At 43.0% G+C, this 18,718-nt stretch overlaps 1 protein-coding gene across 1 annotated transcript in view; it reads right to left on the bottom strand.

Moving 5' to 3' along the window:
• KL (klotho) overlaps positions 1-12,853 on the bottom strand; it is a 52,000-nt gene extending 39,147 nt beyond the window's left edge. The window contains exons 1-3 of the mRNA XM_032099899.1: positions 12,791-12,853; positions 9,165-9,608; positions 8,311-9,081 (exon numbers count right to left, since the gene is read on the bottom strand). Of these exons, the coding sequence (XP_031955790.1) occupies positions 8,311-9,081; positions 9,165-9,608; positions 12,791-12,853 (1,278 nt within the window). The remainder of the gene's footprint in view (positions 1-8,310; positions 9,082-9,164; positions 9,609-12,790) is intronic.
• Positions 12,854-18,718: the final 5,865 nt, after the last annotated feature.

Genomic DNA, 18,718 nt, shown 5'->3' with positions numbered 1-18,718 from the left:
ATGAGGAATTAAATAAGTGTATTACAAAGACCGTGTCACCACTGTACAGCCAGGTGTCAGCTGAACTTTCTTCTCAACCATAAGGTCAGATTTGTTCAATTGATTTTTAAGCAATATGTTATTACTTACAAAATACATTTTTTAAAAAATCACTGAGCTTACAATGCAATATTTTCCCAACCTACTTTCTCAAAAGAAAAGACATGCTGCATAATTCTACCATTTCCATATATATCTAAGGAATCGTAATTAGAATAATTAATCAGTGACTATGTTCAACAGTTTCATGCCTGCAGCAAAAAAATTATTTAATTTCTTAAAATGCTGGAAGTTAAACAAACAAATTGAGTAAACTTTGCCCTCAGCTCTGAAAAACAACTGATCCAGAGCTACTACATATTCAAGAGAACAAGAAAAAAGCTGACTGAGAAAAGGCATTGGAAAATCACTGTGAACTCTTACCAGAACATGTGACCAGCAGCTACAAGTCTGTCCCCTTTCCCCACCCAACCATCTGAAATCTTTTCTACAAGCAGGATCAAAACAGATGCTACTGTCTTCCCACCTGTAAAGCAAATACCTTGTAAAATATAATCCCAGTGGTACCAACATTTTCTAGCCCTTAGTAAGAGCATTAAACTGATAAACCTACAAAAGCATTCCTGGGCTGACTTTTGGACTCAAAAAATTGCAAGGCATTCCATAGGATACTCTCTCCCAAGCCAATTTTGAACCGTTCAGCTGTCTTTAGAGGTGTGACTAAAAACAAAATCGAATCTCAGCTGTCAGCATCAGAGCTAATGTGCAAGTAACAAAATGACCATGTGCAGACTGAAGTGACAGTCCCCTGGGAATGTGCATGGTCCCCTGTCAGCTCTCCCCATTGCTGAAGAATGTGTTGCAGGGTGTCTTGCAGCACTCCCTGGCCTTTCAGCTCCCCAGGCTGGCCAGATCCTGAGATGTGCAAAAGCCCCTGTGCTTTCCATCACGCAGATGTCACAGAGATCTAGCCGTTGGGTAGCACTGGAATCACCTGTGGCCCCAGTCCCCCAGTTCCTATACCAACTGTTGTAAACAGCATCTTGTAAAGATTTCAGTAACTGGGAGAATTTAGAATATGGGTTGGGGGTTTTTCAGAATCAAAACAAAACTAAGCTTTAAAGTTTTGCAATTCTTCATAACACAGAAGTCTACCTCTTCTCAAAATAAACATACACAGAGATGAAGCTAAACAAATGGGCTTCAATGTGGCCAAATCCAGATATTCTTAAACTGCATTTTCTTACTCCATGCATCTCAAAGGACCCTCCCTGACAAATCTCCAGGGAGACACACCACAAACCTAACAGACAGGCTTCTTATGAGTGTTTTGTGCTCTCAGATTAAAGCTGAAGCTACAGTAAACCAGAAGTTGCCATCACTGATAGACTAAACAAACTGTTCACTGTTAATATAGACTGTATTTTGTTTTTTTCATTGAATGATATTCTCAGATTTAGACTATGCCTTATATCATTGTTATGAACTTGCAAGCAAAGAGGAAGATTTCACACTTACTGGTACTGTCACCTCCACTGCCACCAAATGCATCAAGTCTGTTTTCCCAAACCTCTAGCTGTCTTAAAAGATTTTTGTTCCTACCATTAATACTGAAAGACCATTCCAGCAGCTCTCTCTTCCAAAGCTAACCATGACTTCTAAGAGTCAATCTAACTGTACTGATAACCTTTTGTGTGTGCATGCATTTGGTCTTTTAACTCTGAATTTTCTTCCTGTCATTGATATTTATGTCCAGAAGTATTTACAGAGAGCATCAGTGTGAGTCTAATTCCTTCCCTTCCTTGGTATCGTTCATTTTCTACTCAACCCATTTACCAAAGGCGCCAGTCCCTTACATTGGCCAATATCACTTTCTCCTTTTGTACTTTTTCTCCCGTCTTGAAAACTCACCTTCTCTTTCTGCTGACACATTTTCTCCCATGTGAAGTAATTCAGCTGTTCTCCAGAAGCCAGCCTCTTCTTCCATGGTCATATTCAATGAGTCACCTTCTCCTTCAGAGATCTGTCCAATCTTCATTTCAGTATTTTCCTAAGGATCCTGAGATGTTGTCTACAACCATATTCTTCTGCTCCATTCTTCTGTTTTAATCTAAAATCAACATTCACAGTTTTGACTGTGATATTTTTCTATATGCTTTGGCAGACAAATACTAAAGTATGAGTAAGTTTTATTTAATACTTAAAACTGGTAGCACACATCCTATAATTGCTAAAACCTGCCATAGAATCACAGATTATCTTAGGTTGGAAGGGACCTTAAAAGTCATCTAGTTCCAACCCCACTGCCATGGGCAGGAGTGACATCTTCCACTAGACCAGGTTGCTCAAAGCCGCATTCAACCTGGCCTCATCATTGTACACAGAGATCACCTCCTCTACTTCTTCAGAAGCATGTCTTCATAATTTTCTCTTCTTTATCATTTGGGGAAAGAAAAATAGAAGAAATTCTCCTGCATACCCTCTTTTACCTACAAGTCTGCACAAGTAGACTCCTTTGATTGCTGGTTTCTTGGCTTTTTTAAAACTTTGTCAACATAAGGCTTGCACCTTCAGATTAAGTTCAGCAGTTTATCTGCTCATCAGCAACAACCAAACACACAAATCACACACTCAGTTGCAAGGATTATCAAACTGCCTTTAAACTCTGCCAATTACTAACTGAAAGCCACAAGACTCTTAAACTGCAGCTAAGCAAACTACAGATGTGTCTACATACACATCTGTTCTTTCACATTTCTCCAAAAGAAGGATCTGCATCACAGTAGCCAAAATAATTAAAACAAAATGCCTCTAAATGCCTACATCCTGTCCTAATTGTCACAGCTTGCCAACATTGCCATCAGCTATACTGACATATTCACTGCTTCTAACTAGTTGAAGAAAAAATAAAAGACGGGGGGAAAAATGTTTTGCTCCCCAGAGTACACTGGGAAGAAGATGCTGTTAAGAAAGAGTTAATAAATGTGAGGAACAAACCTAAGGTAAGCCCAGTGTCAACCAAAGCAAGAGAATTTGACCTTCTAGAAGATGGGTACTTGATGAGTGGAACAACTCTCTCTTACATAATAGAGCATTTCTACTTTTCAAAAGAAAGGACAGTCTCTGCACTTCCAACCTGCTGATGGTCGTGGAACAGAGGTTGCTACTTGACCTATCAGGGAAAAAGCTCTCAGAGCTCCTAGTTTTCAGTCAAAAGGGAAATACAGGCATTAAAAAATGATGAACTATCTTGAACTACAACATATGTCTCACCAGCTTTATTTTCCAGGTCCCAAGTACAAGTAGGAATTATGTCCATCAACTACCTTTACATACTGGAAACCATCCACAGAAACAAGGTGAAATGGAAACTGGAAGTTTGTAATACAAAGGAATACAGTGACACACTTCATTTTGGATTCCTCAAAACTACAACAAATACAGGATCTCTCCTGCTTGAGGAGGAGAACAAAGAATATCTCACACTTCATGAGGCTTTATTAATGCAAAATGAAACAGTATCAAGGAGCTTTACACTCATGTACCCGGTGAGATTTTGCCAGATGTGAATTCTGTGTTGCCAATCTAAACGCCCCTATCTGTAGCAAACTGCAGTTAACCAGCAGTCATTATCTTCCCAGCACTGAGCAGAGCCCTACCCAACACGAAAAACTGCTATTTAAAAAGGAAGCATACTAGACTACCTTGGCTAGGAACCAGAAATATCACCTAGGTACCTCCAGCAACAGCTACAACAACAATTAGAAATCAGGCAGGTGGCACTTCAAATGAGACATGAAAACAGATTTAGGGCTGCCAATAGAATTTACCAAGATTCACAGCTATACAGCCACAGCTACCAAGCACTAAAAACTTCATCATGAACAGACTCTCAAGAAATCCTCATCCTCATAATGAACAGCAGAAGAGCTGAGGTGGGACTTAACGTGCCTACAGGCTTGACCTGGTTTCCTTCCACACAGAGAACACACAAATTCTGCTTCCACTCCACTCCAGTCACTTCCGTGTGGTCTTTCCAGGTCCTGCCTGTTGAGTTTTGCTAAGATTTCCTATAATTTCTAAAAAGCTTTTCAAGTTATGGAACCCCTACACTTGAGGGAGGTCCACTCTTACTCTTCCATGGTAACACTTTATTCTCAATGCAGTCCTGGTATTTCTATGAGTAAAGATCAAAGTACTCTGTAAAGGTAACAAACTGGTTTTTTTACTACAATAGAATATTTGAAAACAACAATCCTTTTGCAAACATGTATGGATTCAGGTAGGAATGGCAAAGGGAAAGTTATGTATTCCATCTTTGGAGCTAATTTTAATAAAATCAGAATTCGTGAAACTCAAACTCCTCTGTTTATCACATTTTAAAATCAAACTCAATGCTTTTTTTTTCTTTTAATGATTAAAGCTTAAAAACTACTTGCTATAACTTTTAATATAATTTGTGAACATAGTGTAACTTTTGGCAGCTACTGGCACAGAAAACTGCAGCATCAGACCTGAACTTGCACTATTGGTTTGACTGCACTTCTTTGTCAAATATGATATTTGAAAGAAACCTGATTCAAATGATTAATGAGTAGAACAATCACTAGTGTAAATAGATACTACCCAACTGATACTGAAACCCAGGCAAGAATCAATTTCTTCTTTGTTCTTCTTTGAATTACACCTTAAGAAAGCAAGAATAGGAAAAAAATACTATTATTTAGAAGTATTCCTCCTTTTTTCTGAAAACTAGGTATGCCTTCACAACTATGATGAGCTGTGTTACTTTCAGGAAAATCCCAAATCATTCCATTTGCACTGAGTGAAAGTTTAAGGGATGTCTGAATTTTGAAAGAAACAATACACATGAAGAAAAGACCACTCTCCTACACTGGAATTACTGATACTTTATTAGGTTTAGCACTGAAGGTCAACAAAAGAGTACTTACCTTCTGTTTTGGAAAGAGTTTTGGAATAGAAATCAGTCTGTTGCTATGTGACTGGTTTCCAGGCAGCAGTTCCACTCACTTCTTTGGGGAAAAGACATGTTCTTCTGTTTCTGCAAATGCTGTTTATATTGAGTAAATCCAAGTATGTTCAACTCAAACAACATACTGTGAACCATTAATGAAAAAATGCATTTGCAAAAACCAGAACATAATACACTGACCTCTCTCAACTCCTATCTGGAGAAAGAGATGCATCATATGCATGACAGATTGCTGGCATTACATTTTCTGGCTGTTGACTTGAGAGAATGCCAACTTTTATGAAACATACTTGATCCATTCCATTTATTTTGTGAATAAACATGAACAGCTTCCTCCACTTCTTACCACATTTGAAGGGCTTAGACATATCAAAAGCGACAAGTGTCAGTGGAAATACTATAAAAGGGTGACATTTTCACTGAATACTGATCAACATCCCTCAAGTATGCACCAAAAAGGCATTAATAAAGTAATTTTTTCTTACAAGTTTTTTACACTATTTTTATTTGGTCCTGTCTATAAAAAAGTGTCTCTGTCAATTTAGCATCTGTTATGACTCACTTAAGGAAGTTCAGAAAAATGAGAGGTAATTTAAAAATTCAGTACAATATGATGAAATCCATTCAAGCTGAATTCAAACATCATTACTTAAATCAAACTTCATTGCCCTGTTTTCACCAACTCTGAATTGAACAACCTAAATTGAATCAAACTCTTATTTGATTATTTTTTCAGATAATAAATAAGTTGCTCAGGAAAACAAAACCCAAAATCCACATTTATATCTGTTGAATTTTAAAGAACTTAAAGGAAATTATTTTGCTTTTTAACATAATTAGCATCCAGTAAAATAAATTAGGAGGCATCAGCTTTCATTAGCTTTAGCTTTCCACTTATGCAAGTCTTGGCTTTGAATAAATGCAGAAAGAAGACACTTAAACTGCGTACTGTAAATAAGTCAGAAATCATGCATATTAAGAGCTAGTCTGCTCATTTGCTAAGAGCCAAACAATTATAACAACAAATTCTAACTTCAAAGAAAACCAAGCGTGATGGCAAACTCAACCTCTCTGGAAAAAAATAAAACACAAGAATGACAAAGAAAAGGATTAAGAAGACACCAGGGACCAGACCTTACGACATAAGCAGCAAAAGGCTACACAACTGAAAGGGGGTTTTCTTTGTGTGAGAGGATTCGGCCACATCCTTTCCAGTGGGTCTGTGAGGATGCTATCTCCCAGCAACACTGTCCAGTGCTGCACATATCCTGCAGCTTATGGGATAAAGCAGTACTGCTGTGCACCCCTTCGATACAAACCAAAGCTGTGCACACTCCCAAAAAATGACCAAACTCACCAACAAAATTATACAGCCCACAGACACACATTCAAGAACAACATTCAAGCTGCAAAGTCAATCACTCAAGAACTGTGTAAGACAATTTAATTTACATTTAAATGTAATTCACTCTTTACCATATACGGTAGAACATTAATCTTTCCTTACACAACTTAACCTAACCCTAACCCAGTATCTCCATGGATATCAGGCTGTGAAGAAGCTGTATTGTGTATCTTCCTCCTACTTCACCGTTTGTACAAGTTGAAAGGTGTAGTATCAATACGCTACAGAGAAGTAAAAAGGCAAAGGAGGATCTTAGCGCTAAAGCTGTTCACTTCTCTGTGCTGAAGGGCTAGGCTCTACCTCTGCCTCTACTAAGACTCCTACCTGGAGAAGTCAGGGATGTAAGCTCCTCTGCACATAATGTATGTCCCTCATTTTCTCTGCAGGTGATTTGAGATTTGGGGATATGACTTCTAGAAGAGCTGGAAGTATAACGTAACTGACCAATATTCTACAAAGATCACACACCAGGAAAAGGGCACTAACGACCAGTGGCCACTTTGGCTCCTAATTGCATCCGTTTCAGTACCGCATTCATAAAATGGGGGGTGGGGGGAAAGGCAGTACCTTGCTGCCTTCCACTGTGCGTAAAAAGAAATGCCCACTAATGTGCAAATCCTGACTGACAGTCACTGGGACAAAACTAAACACTAAGGTTCTGTCACTAAACCAAGTATCAGTAGACCCTCCCAGTTTAATTATACTGTTTACATGGTGTGGGCAAGACTGTGCCTCAGTTTCTCATGTTAAATAGAAAAGAATCTTGCTTCACAGAGCTTTTATGAGAGCAAGCACATGCTTGAGATTATGAGGGACTCTGATACTATGGTGATTCAGGATATACTCAAGCATGAAACACAGCCAAGTACACACCGTGGAAACTAAATGAAAAGCTTAATGTTTTCAGGACGAGGAATTTAACCTGAAATTTTACCCACATTTTCGCCATCTATATTTTCCCTTTGACTTATTTGTAGCATTAAAGAATGCAGAAGTAATACCAGAAAGCAGAAAAAAGTCAAATAAGGCAAGTATTGGATGTTTTCTTTGTGCTCACATCTAACACACAATACTCATTAGGATAATACTCTTGCCAGTAAGTGTGTGCTTAGCAGATAGACATTAGCAGAATTTGTGAATGTGTATTAAAGTACAAGAGACCATACCTAAATGGCCACCCCATTCCAGTTGGCTGAATCCTTTTCACCTGTCATTGGAAGGATCCGTACACACTTTTGCTTAATTCTCTCTGAAAATCCACAAGGGTTGACTCCAGCAAATATTACAGTTACACCATATAGATACACAGGATAAAAATTAAGTTAGCAAACTGCTTGTACCACTTACAAGACTAACTGGGGAACTAACGGTGTCTTTTACCAAAAAGTGCTCACACTCAAAGAAACATCACGCTTTGTCAAGAAAATGTCTCCGTATGAAATTTTGGCCACCTCTAGCATCTCCATCAACCCAGTAAGCCTTTTTTATCAAATACACAAATTCCCTGTACAGTTGTATTAAGCATTTCCACCTTAGAAAGGCAGTGCTGGACTGGTACAGTCCAGGGACTGCAGACCCTCACCCTCCCACAATGGCAATTGAACTGTTGCGGGCGGAACAGGGCATTTCTGCAAAACAGAGTTCTTTAACTCTCCACCAACTCAATCGCAAAGTTCCTGCCTTACACCTTGAGTTTTGCTTCCTTTGCCCATAGATCTGCTGCCCACACTCTGTCGGGCACATGGATTTGTTTTCCGTGCCAGCGTCCGACCAGGGGCCAGGTGTGCCAACGGGGCTGAGGGTGGCCTGCGCACCCGGCACCTTGGCACGGCCGAGGAGCTGCCGGGGCCCCTTCGCGCCAGCCGCCATTTACCTGGAGCAGGTGGTGGGCCGCCAGGTACCCCAGCCGCGGGCCTCCCCGCACGCCGGGCGGCAGCCGCCCCGTGCCGTAGCCATGCCAGGCCACCACGTAGGGGTTGTCCATCGTCAGCCAGTAGCGCACCTGCCCGCCGAAGTGGCGGAAGCACAGCTCGGCGTAGTCACGGAAGAGCTGGGGCAGGACGGGGCTGGCCCAGCCGCCGAAGGCGTCCTGCAGGGCCTGCGGCAGGTCCCAGTGGTAGAGGGTGACGACGGGCTCGACGCCCATCTCCCGCAGGCGGGCCAGCAGCCGCCCGTAGTGCGCTAGCCCGGCGGGGTTGGGGGGCGCCGTCCCGTTGGGCAGCAGCCGGGCCCAGGACAGCGAGAAGCGGTAGTGCGAGACTCCCAGGCGCCGCAGCCCCTCGACGTCGCGGAACAGGTTGTTGTAGCTGTCGCTGGCCACGTCGCCGCCCACGGGCCCCGGCGGGGCGGCCCCCGGCGGCGTGGCCGGGCGGTGGGCGAAGGTGTCCCAGACGGACGCGCCTTTGCCGCCCTGGCGCCAGCCGCCCTCCGTCTGGTAGGCTGCGCTGCCCGCGCCCCAGAGGAAGCCGTCGGGGAAGGTGTCGTGGAGGAAGAGCTGGTCCTGCGGGTAGGGCAGCCGGGCAAAGCGGGACCAGGTGCCCACGCCCTGCCCCGGCGCCCCCAGCCCCAGCCGCCCCAGCAGCAGCAGCAGAGACAGCGGCAAGACGGCGAGAGCCATGCTCCCGGCGGGGCTCCGCGACGGCGGCTCCCAGCTCCCCGCCGCCCCATTTTATCTTACCTCGCGTCCCCCCCTCTCCCGCCCCGGTGGGCACGGCCATTAATAATTACCTCGGAGCTGCCGCCTGCATCCTTCCCGGCCGGTTCCACCGGGGAGAGCTGCCGCCGGGGGCGGGAGCCAGGGCGTGAGACGGGGCCGGCGGGGAGGAGAGGGGAGAAGAGGGGCTCCTCGGGGAGAGGTGAGCCCTCTCGCCCCCTCAGGGAGCACGTGTGTACCCCCACGGCCCCCTCAGGGCGGAGATCCCGGTTCCGGGCGGCAGGCGGGGTCCCGCAGCCCTTCGCCCGTTCCACCGGGGGCCCGCACCTCGCTGCGACTCCGGTGCCCCCTCGGAAGCGAGACTCTCGCCGCTGCCCTGCGCCCTTTCCTCCCTTTAGAAGAGCCCGCGGAGAGATTCGACGGCCGGACCCGTCCCCTCCGGGGGGCTGAGCGTAGCCCCCTCCCGTCCCCCGCTGCAGTGCCGCCGTCGGGGAGTCCGTGGGGCAGCGGCCCCTGCGCTGGACCGAGAGGGGGAGCGATGACGGGGCCGAGGGGGAAGGGCGAGGAAATAAAAACGCTTTTCCCTTCACTCAGTGTCTCCGTCGTGCTGCTTTAGCAAGACACATCGCACCTGCGATCTCTCATGTAGCAGCAGTTGCAGAGAAACTCGTTCTCCAAGGCCATCATACACTCACTCCTCCCCGCCCGCTCCCCGGGAACTCACGGGCTGTCACCTCCCAGTAACAACAGTTTTCTTTCCTGGAGTAGGAAGTTGGTATATTTGGTTGTTTGCTGCACACAAAACAAGTTCTAGTTAGAAATGCCTCACGGATCTTCACGGAGATGAAACAAATCGAGCTAAGTTTGATTACTGAGTTACATTTCCTAGCTGAGCAGGCGTGAGGCATGGACTGTTCTTTAAAGGCAGGTCTCAAAACTGCCCTTTGCGTCTCCCTTGTACAGAACAGTTCAACCTAGACTGCGAATCAAGAAACAGCCCAACACATTGCAGAACGTGGTATTCAGTGGTGTGAACTCTTAACAGAATTTGGGGCACCTAAGAATAAAATACATCCACTAGACAGGCTGTTAGGCACAGAGAGATGTTCCCAGGAGATAAGGCTGTTGTTTAACTACAGAATTAAGGCATTTAGATAATTTCCTTTTCGTTTTAGAAAATAAACGCCCTCAGGGGAAAATTACAGATAATCACTAATAGTGAGTCAATGTATTTAAATGCCAGTTGTGAACGTTTCCTTTTGTGCACAGGATGGGCTCTCACCTCTCCCAAATGCAGGCAGGGAATTTGCCATGCCTGTCCACCTTTTCTGCCCTGATCCAGATCAGTTTTGGGGATTGATCTCTGCTGTTTTTAAAGAGACCAAAGATGTAGGGGACAGGATTGGAGTTAGTCTTCCACTGTTGGCAATCAATTAATTGCCATGTTAGGGGGATGGAGGTCTGAACAGTCAAGGGGACCATCGACAGCCCTTCCCTACGGGGGGAAGTTTGTAGGGCAGAACAGGAGGTGACAGGCCCAGAACCAAGGCTGGACATTGGCTTCCAGGAGTGAGTTTGGGATATAGTCTGACAAGGTGCTGGAATTCAATTACAGTCTGAGTAAGTAACTTCAGGTACAACAACAGAAAAAGCTGTTGCCATCACCTGCTACTTACTTGCAGAAATTGGAGATTAATTGTTAAGTGCACTGGGGCATTGTTGCAATTGTCCCTGTGCAAGGAGTGGAGAGCCAGGCTCCCGTTCAGCTGCAGACCTGACTTCAAGGGAAGCGTAATGTCTTGACTGGATTTTGCTGACAAACTATTTTAAAAGTTGATATGTACAGGCATGTCTCAGAAACACCACCACCAAAAACAGAGTATTAGTGATGGTAAGTATATTGCTAATATTTAAGGAAAAAAATTCATTGAGTATATAGGGACACGAGATTTTGAAATACATCATGGTACATTCTCTTTTCATGTGTTAATTATTAACTAAAACCTAGATCAATCCTATTTGTATTTGGGCAGCACCAATAAGGAGACATTAAACTGAAGCTCCTTCACTAGGAACTTGTTTCTTCCAGAGCCTGTCAACACTCAAGGAAAAGAAATGGCCTCATGGTGTTACTCTGAGTAACTAAGATCTTTGTCAACTTCTGAAAAAGGCTACGTTATCTAAAAACTGTCCAGGAACCCTACAGTGACTGCACTCCTGAAGCAAGAAGCCCATTTTTGTGGGACAAAATCTGACCATAAGTTGGTGGCACAAAGCCATCACCTCAGCTGTCACTTTACCTGCATGTCTGTCAGCTGAAAACTTTATCCTTTTTTTGTGTGTGTGTGTAAATGACAGAAAATGTGCAATGTGGCCTCCAGTTCCCTGTGTGGTTTTTGTTTTCTTTCTTAGAGAGCTTGTTTTCATGTCTTAGGACAACACAACCACCAACTGCTCTGAGCCAATGTATTTTCTTTCCTAGCAGACAGCCTAACAAACTCTGTGCAATATTAACCATGCAGAAAGGTCAGCCAAGCACTTGCAGACATCCAGGTCTCCATCGTTGCTCCTTGAGTTCAAAGTGTGGCTCCACTGCGTCTGTGTTGCTGAGCAAGCACACTTTCAATTCTGCCCCAGGTAAGCAGATCAGGATTTGACTTTCAGCCTCGTTGTATTGGTGATTACTGAATGTTCAACTTTCGATAATATGTATAATGTATAGTACTGTGTCATTATAATCTTCCTCCAGGCTGTGCTGAGATTTTCTTTGCTTGCTATGGAGTCAGTGCATGCAATCAAACTCGAGTGTTCTGACTGAGCACTTCTGTTTATATCCCAAAGAGGCTGAATCTTCTGGGATACTTAATTTTAGGTAAAATAGCTTTATTACTGCTTTCGATTCATTTAACAGCTTTCCCCGAGGTAATATCATGCTTCAATGCAGCAAACCCCTTTATCATTTTAAGATCTCCAGAGAAGAGCTAGAAGCCGTATACCAGTAGCATCTGTGATGGAACAAGTGATCTCAGTGCCTAAAACCATCATTTCCTGTTTTAATGCCCCTTCTCTGTTCACAAACATCCTTCCAAATGCATGCAGCCCTACAGCCAGTTGAAAATAGCCTTGTGTAATAGATTTGCAGTCTCAGCATTTCATCTCAAGCCACAAAAGTATTTGCTAACACTTGGAAAAACTGCTTAAAAAAATCAGCACCTGATTTAGACTTGAATGTTTCCTCTGCTGCTGCCATCACTGTACACATAACAGCACTACTTCTTTTTTCTGTCTGTTAAATGCAAACTGCTAAGCTGTCAAACTTTACTTTCACTTCCTCATCAATAGCTGTTTCCAGTGAAAAGATGTCCAACAGCATTCTAGATTTACCTTCTTCATCCCTGCCAGAACACCACAGACTACAAGGCAAATAAGCTCCTTCTCAGTTTTCTGAGAGAAGTTGCAAGTGCAGTTTTCTTGAAAAAATGCAGCCTTCCATACCTGTTCCTTCTTTCTCACATGATCACACTGCTTACATGCATTCACTGTACATTCAGAATTACTTTAGAGACAGCTAGAGACTGATTGTATTGAAATTAGAAACAGGGTATTGTCAGGTTCAAAATATACCTGCTGATGTAATAAATGCAGTGCTGTGGAATGCTTGGGAAGATGTTGAATCCTCCTCTCTCTTATCTGCAAGTACCAAGTCACTCTCATCTCCACTTTTTTCCAATGCCTTCTTCTGAATCATGGGCACTCTAGTCATCTCCTGTTTCAAATTCTTTTTTTCCCATAAAGAGCTCTGAATTAGTACTCTTTCATTGTGTGGCAGGATCTAGTGTGAGGTGGGAAATTAGAAACCTAAACTTTAATTGTTTCCTCTTTACACTTTTGAAACTGTGTCTCCAAGAAGTGGGCAAAACCTAAACATCACTTTGTAGGAAAAGTGGAATTCCAAGTACTTTGAGCCTTCTTACTTTTCATGGTAGCAGGGAGTAAATTCAGGGCAAGCCTAGAAATTTGTGTTTTACTCGCTTGGGGCACTGATGACAATCCTATTGTAACCTGGGAGGTGACATGTGGTGCCTGGATGCTTCCTCATGCCTGTGTGGCAGGAGCTGCAAAGCCTTTCAAGTCTTGCAAACCATCCATCAGGAGAGCCCATTTCAAACCCTGAATCATAAAAAGTGATGGGAAAGGGAAGAAATGTGAAACACCCGTCTTGGAATGCATTTGGAAATCACATCTTGGAAATGCTATCTCTTAATTCTGGGAAGCCACAAACACCTCCAATTATCCAGGCAATAAGACGACAGTTTGTAGATGATCTTTCCATCTTCAAAAGTGCCTTCTGAATGGGTGAAAGAGGGAATGGGTGAGAAAGAAGGGGGATAATGAAGAGGTGGATACAGCCTCACTCTTCCAGTCCTGTGCAGGAGACATGGATTTGTCTGGAAAGAGGAGTTCAGAGGTGAGGGAGAAGAGAAAGGACAGAAGAGTGCTCCTTGCCAACTCCAGCCATACAGCTCATGAGCTCCAGTTGGTTTTTAGACAGGAATGGAACCCTGACTGCAGTGGCTGAAGAAATGGACACGTTTGCATTCACACAGGCGCTGAGCCTGTATGAACAAGTGACAGTGGGTGTCCAGGGAAATTACAGGCCAAACAGGGAGTTGCCTAATGAATTTTGGATAGGGTAGAAAATCCTGGAAAGCAGAGTGACTGGATCGCTCACAGGAGTGAAATTTATTTAACAATTTAGATGAGATCTGGAGGGACTGGATCTCAACCCTAAGAGCTGCACACCTGTGAAAATTCCAGTCTGCGGTCTCTGATGGAGTATAAAAAGGACCAGAAAGACAATTTCATTCTTCTCACTCCTGTTTTAATTTCTATTTGTGATACACTGTTATCATTTTGGAACTAATTTCATTCAGTCTCCACAGGAAGGCTCAAAAACTTGAGTCCTGTGTCTTAGTCTAGAGCTGACAGCACTCTGGAGACACGTACGGTGACTGTTCATACACAGTCATCCTATCTCTTCAGTTCAGGCACAGCTGAAGCATTTCCCTTGACTCTTCGAATTTGTTCTATTTTAAAACTTCTGCCAACATGCCACGTCTTCTATGAAAAGAAAGATCCACAGGGACTTAAATGAAGAAATAAAAAGCACCACTATTAAAAAATGAAAGTGCAATGCTGAGTTTTACGTACATGAAAGTTGAAATTTCTATGCATTAAATTCAGTGAGGGAAGAATATGCTGCAAAATTGCTTCTATCATCATATCTTTAGATCATTTTCTGTCAGTAAATTGATAATAATTACTCCTGTACTTGCTAAGCCTGTATTTCAATAAGCACTTGAATGACAACTTAGTTCAGATACTTATTTCTTGTTGGGTTCAGCTCATGAAAAAATTGGTCTCATTTACTACAAGGCAAAGACTAGCTCGCGAAGAAATAGGATTGGTTTAAAACAACTATTGTAGTGTGATAATTCTTTGTAAGATTTTCTGCCTAAATGACTCTTTTGCAGTTAAGAGTTATATCACATTAAACTGAACTGAGATGAAACTTTGTAAACTAGTAATTTAAAATATATTGCACTAAGCTGCTGCATCACTAAATGTACAGGCAACACTGGCTGCAAATGCATAAACATTTTTCAGGGCTACAGTTATATCATATTCTTTAATAAACACAACTATTATGTTATACAAAATCAATTTCCACTGAAGAGCAAAAACTTAGTTTCAGTTCCATGTGAAGTACTGAAATGTGATTTTTAGTCAACTGAGAAGTCGTTCAGTCTTTTAGTGCTGCTTCATACTAACGTAAATGTACTTGGGAGCCATTTCCAGTTACCCTACCAAGGCTTTACTCCTGTGTTTCCAAGATTGGCTCAAAACCACCAGGAAGTCAAGACATTTATTACCAAAACATTAAGTATGCACAGTTACACAGGATCTGCCTCTTCAAATGTGGTTGAGGAGTTGAACCAAATTAGGCCATCCAGGACAGAGTATGCTGCAACAGTCCAGGCTTGAGAAGTAGACCCTTCTAATAAAAGAAAAGAAAAATACCTTGACAATTACTGCAATGAATTTCACCTCTGAGATATGAAAGCATAGATGCATGGCCAGTAGCCATTTTGCATTAAGCGTTTCTTCACAGCTGCTACCTAATGCATTACTTCAATAACTGAAGGTCCAGTAATTTCCATAGTAAGTAGGCTTGCAGCCATGAAATTTAAAATTTGTTCCTGGGCAGCCAAGTAATGAGAAGTTTGTGGTCAGTTCATCACACATTGCCTCTGCTGCTCCTTCCTCCTCAGGGAAAGGACTCCTCATGTGCTTTCCATAATCCAGCGTGGGGTCCTGCCCATGGGAGTCAGTCCGCCATGAACTTCTCCAATGTGAATCCTTCCCATGGGCTGTGGTTCTTCGTGAGCTGATCCAACGTGGGTCCCTTCCACGGGATGCAATCCTCCAGGAGTAGGTTGCTCCACCATGGGTCTCCTGTGGGGTTCTGCCAGGAAACTTGCTCTGGATGGGCTCCTCCATGGGCTGCAGGTGGATCTCTGCTTCCCCGTGAACCTCCATGGGCTGCAGGGGCACAGCTGGCCCTCCGCATGGTCTTCACCAGGCTGCTGGAGAATTTCAGCTCCGGTGCGTGGAGAACATCCTCCCTCTCCTTCTCCACTGACCCTGGTGTCTCAACAGAGAAGGCTGTTCCTTTCACATATTCTTACTTCTCTCTCCAGCTGCAATTGCTCCTCCATAGTAACTTTTCTCCTTCTTAAATCTGTCATCCCAGGAGCTCTACATCCATCACTGAAGGGCTTGGCTTGGCCAGTGCCAAGTCCATCTTGGAGCCATCTGCATTTGCTGTGTTGAACATGTGGGAAGCTTCTGGTAGTTTTCATAGAAACTACCCCTGCTACCAAAACCTTGCCATGAAAACCCAATACTTTGGTAATTCCACATTTGTGTCCTGGGGGCCTCAGGGCATCTCAAAAGATGCCTGTGTTCAGGTAACTGAATTGAGCCCTTGACAGTTGAAGACAATCTAAGAAATGTAATATGTGCAGCCTAGAAAGTGATTCAGCTCAGCCTAAAGTAAGCACCAAGGAGATTCACCTGCCCAGATATGTATGCCTGGTCCCATCTCCAGCAGCCAGCCCATGGTGTCTGGCACATCCACACTGGAGTTGCCGATATTGCACAGAGGGCTCATTTCATCTGCCTGCATATGGTTGAAATGACTTCTGGCTTGGTATCCCATTTGTCTTCAACTTAATATTCCAAAACAAAAAAAGTCACATGTAGATCTTGTGTTATATCTGTCAGCTTTGGGTAGACAAGGTGGTGACTCTGTGGCATGACATAATGATTGTCGAACAGCACCATCTACCCTCCTGTGGCCAACCAAATGTGGGAGATTCATGTCCACCCGTAATGGCCACTGGAAGTCAAGCAGAATACCCTCATACATTCAGAATGGTACCCAGTGTCATGTGTAAGGATGGGAGTCTTGACCATAGTGGTTGTTTGCCTCTCCAATTACACAATCTGCTTTTGCCAGACCTCTGTGAGTCCTGCATCATCCAGCTCTTTTTGAAGGTATGTGGGTGTCCGAATCTCAAACAGTCTCACTCTACTGATACTTCAAGAGAAATTTTTATCTCAACACCTTTAATGATATTCCTTTACATCATACATCTACTTCAATCATTAATATAAGGCTTGCTTTACCCTCATCTGAAATCCAAGGAGGTCTATTCTTTGGTGCAATAAGATGTCCATCTATTCCTTAGAGTGAAATTAGACAAAGGATAACACTTAACAGTGTCAGGATCTTAATATTTCTTCCTGAGCAGGAGGCAGTCTGTTTAGGTTATTGTCCCCCTTAAGTGACAGACTTACAACCCCTTCTTTAAACCAAACCATCAACAGCAAAACAGGAAGCCATGTATGCTACTACTGCCTTCAGCTCTCTGAGATTAGGTGTTTGTGAGACTATTTTGAATATTCTCAAGGTCAGTGATTAGATTTCAATCAGCCTCTCTGATTCACCCCTACATTGCATATCTGCTACAAATCAAAGAAGGATGAGCAATCTAATAACAAAGGACGAGCCATGCCACAATTATAATGTGGGTAGCTGAAGGCCAGGAGTAACAGAAATGCCACAGTGATAAAGTAACACATATTGGCACATCAGTGTTTCAGTCCTCCTCATGCATCAGTTAACTTCAGAAAAAATTAGTATCTGAGAGATTCTAAAGAAAGAAGTGTTTGGTATGTTTGCTCATTGGCTGTGAGGAAAATCCCAAGTTGTGGCTGAAGGAGGTATTGATTAAGCTTTGATATATGTACATTTGAGCTATATGTAAGGACGTTAAGCAGTCTTATCCTCTAAAATTGTTGGGCCCCTAGGAAGCTTACCTACTTTTGGGGCTGCATCTAAGCATTTTCCAAGTGTAAATCTTTGATTTACAATGTTCTTTCACATGCGCACAGAATGTAACCCAGGCAAAAATTCAGCTTGAAAAAAATTCAGCTTTGCAGCCCCTGTAACTATGTTCAAATGCATTCATTGCTGGAAGAATGTACCCCCTTACCAACACGGTGCATGTATTCTTTATCCAAACCATTTTTTTGTTTTTTAAATTGCAAAAAAATTTCCTTGTAGCAGAAAATCTTTCATAGATACACGATGAGGCAGTCGACCCACAGAGAGAAAAGCAGACCCCTGCCATTGTGAAACGTGCTTCATAGGAGACAGCAGTGAGTTTTAAATCTATTAGATATTTTTTTTTTTAATGTACTACAGTTAGGCATCATCAAGCAATTCCGTCTTTGGGCTGAAACAGGGAACGGACTCTTTGCAAGGAAAGTGGGGGAGAAACAGTATTTCCCAGACCGATTTCTCTGTTAGGTACTATGGGGTAGCTATTGAGTGAGCTACAATTTTTGGGGCATGCTGTCAATGCAAGTTTCGTTTGGGCAATTTATAGTCACAATGGCTGATATGGCACTTTTCTGTCTGAATTATGTAGATTAGTCATAGATACAAGAAAACTTTGTCTTTTTTTATTAACTTAGCATTTAAGTTCCTCTAGGATTGGCTTTCAGCTGACAAACAGATTTTGGCTGAAAGGAAGGTAACTGTCCATTTCTCATTGTTATTTCTATCTTCGGTTCAAATCAGTTTTTAACTTAAAAAGCTGGTAAATTTGAGGAAGATGATCTACTAAATACATCCACTTATTTTTCATGTGTATTTTTCATTGCTGCCTGAGAATCCCTCTTATCAAAAAGCAAGGGCTTTTCTGGATGTTCCCTTACAGTGGATGTGCTGTAAGGGCAGAGCATCAATACCTGCAGTGTGTGAGGCTTGTCTTAGCATGTTTGCTGTTATTATTATTTCAGCAGGCCAGCAGCGGTTTCCCGAGGATCACAAATGAAAGCTGGAAAATGTGATTTTTCAAAGTGAGGCAGGTATATCCAAAAAAAAGCTCAGCAAAACTTCACACCATGGAGAGAGCATGCTTCCCAAAGCTACGGGCAGCTACATCTCACAGCTGTCAGTGCAGTCAGCACTGTAACACCTCAAGGTCAATGGATT

The sequence above is a fragment of the Corvus moneduloides genome, chromosome 2 (assembly GCF_009650955.1).
Source record: "Corvus moneduloides isolate bCorMon1 chromosome 2, bCorMon1.pri, whole genome shotgun sequence".
Classification (NCBI taxonomy): Eukaryota; Metazoa; Chordata; class Aves; order Passeriformes; family Corvidae; genus Corvus; species Corvus moneduloides.
The sequence above is the reverse complement of the archived record's forward strand: the minus strand, read 5'-3'. Positions and strand labels throughout refer to the sequence as shown.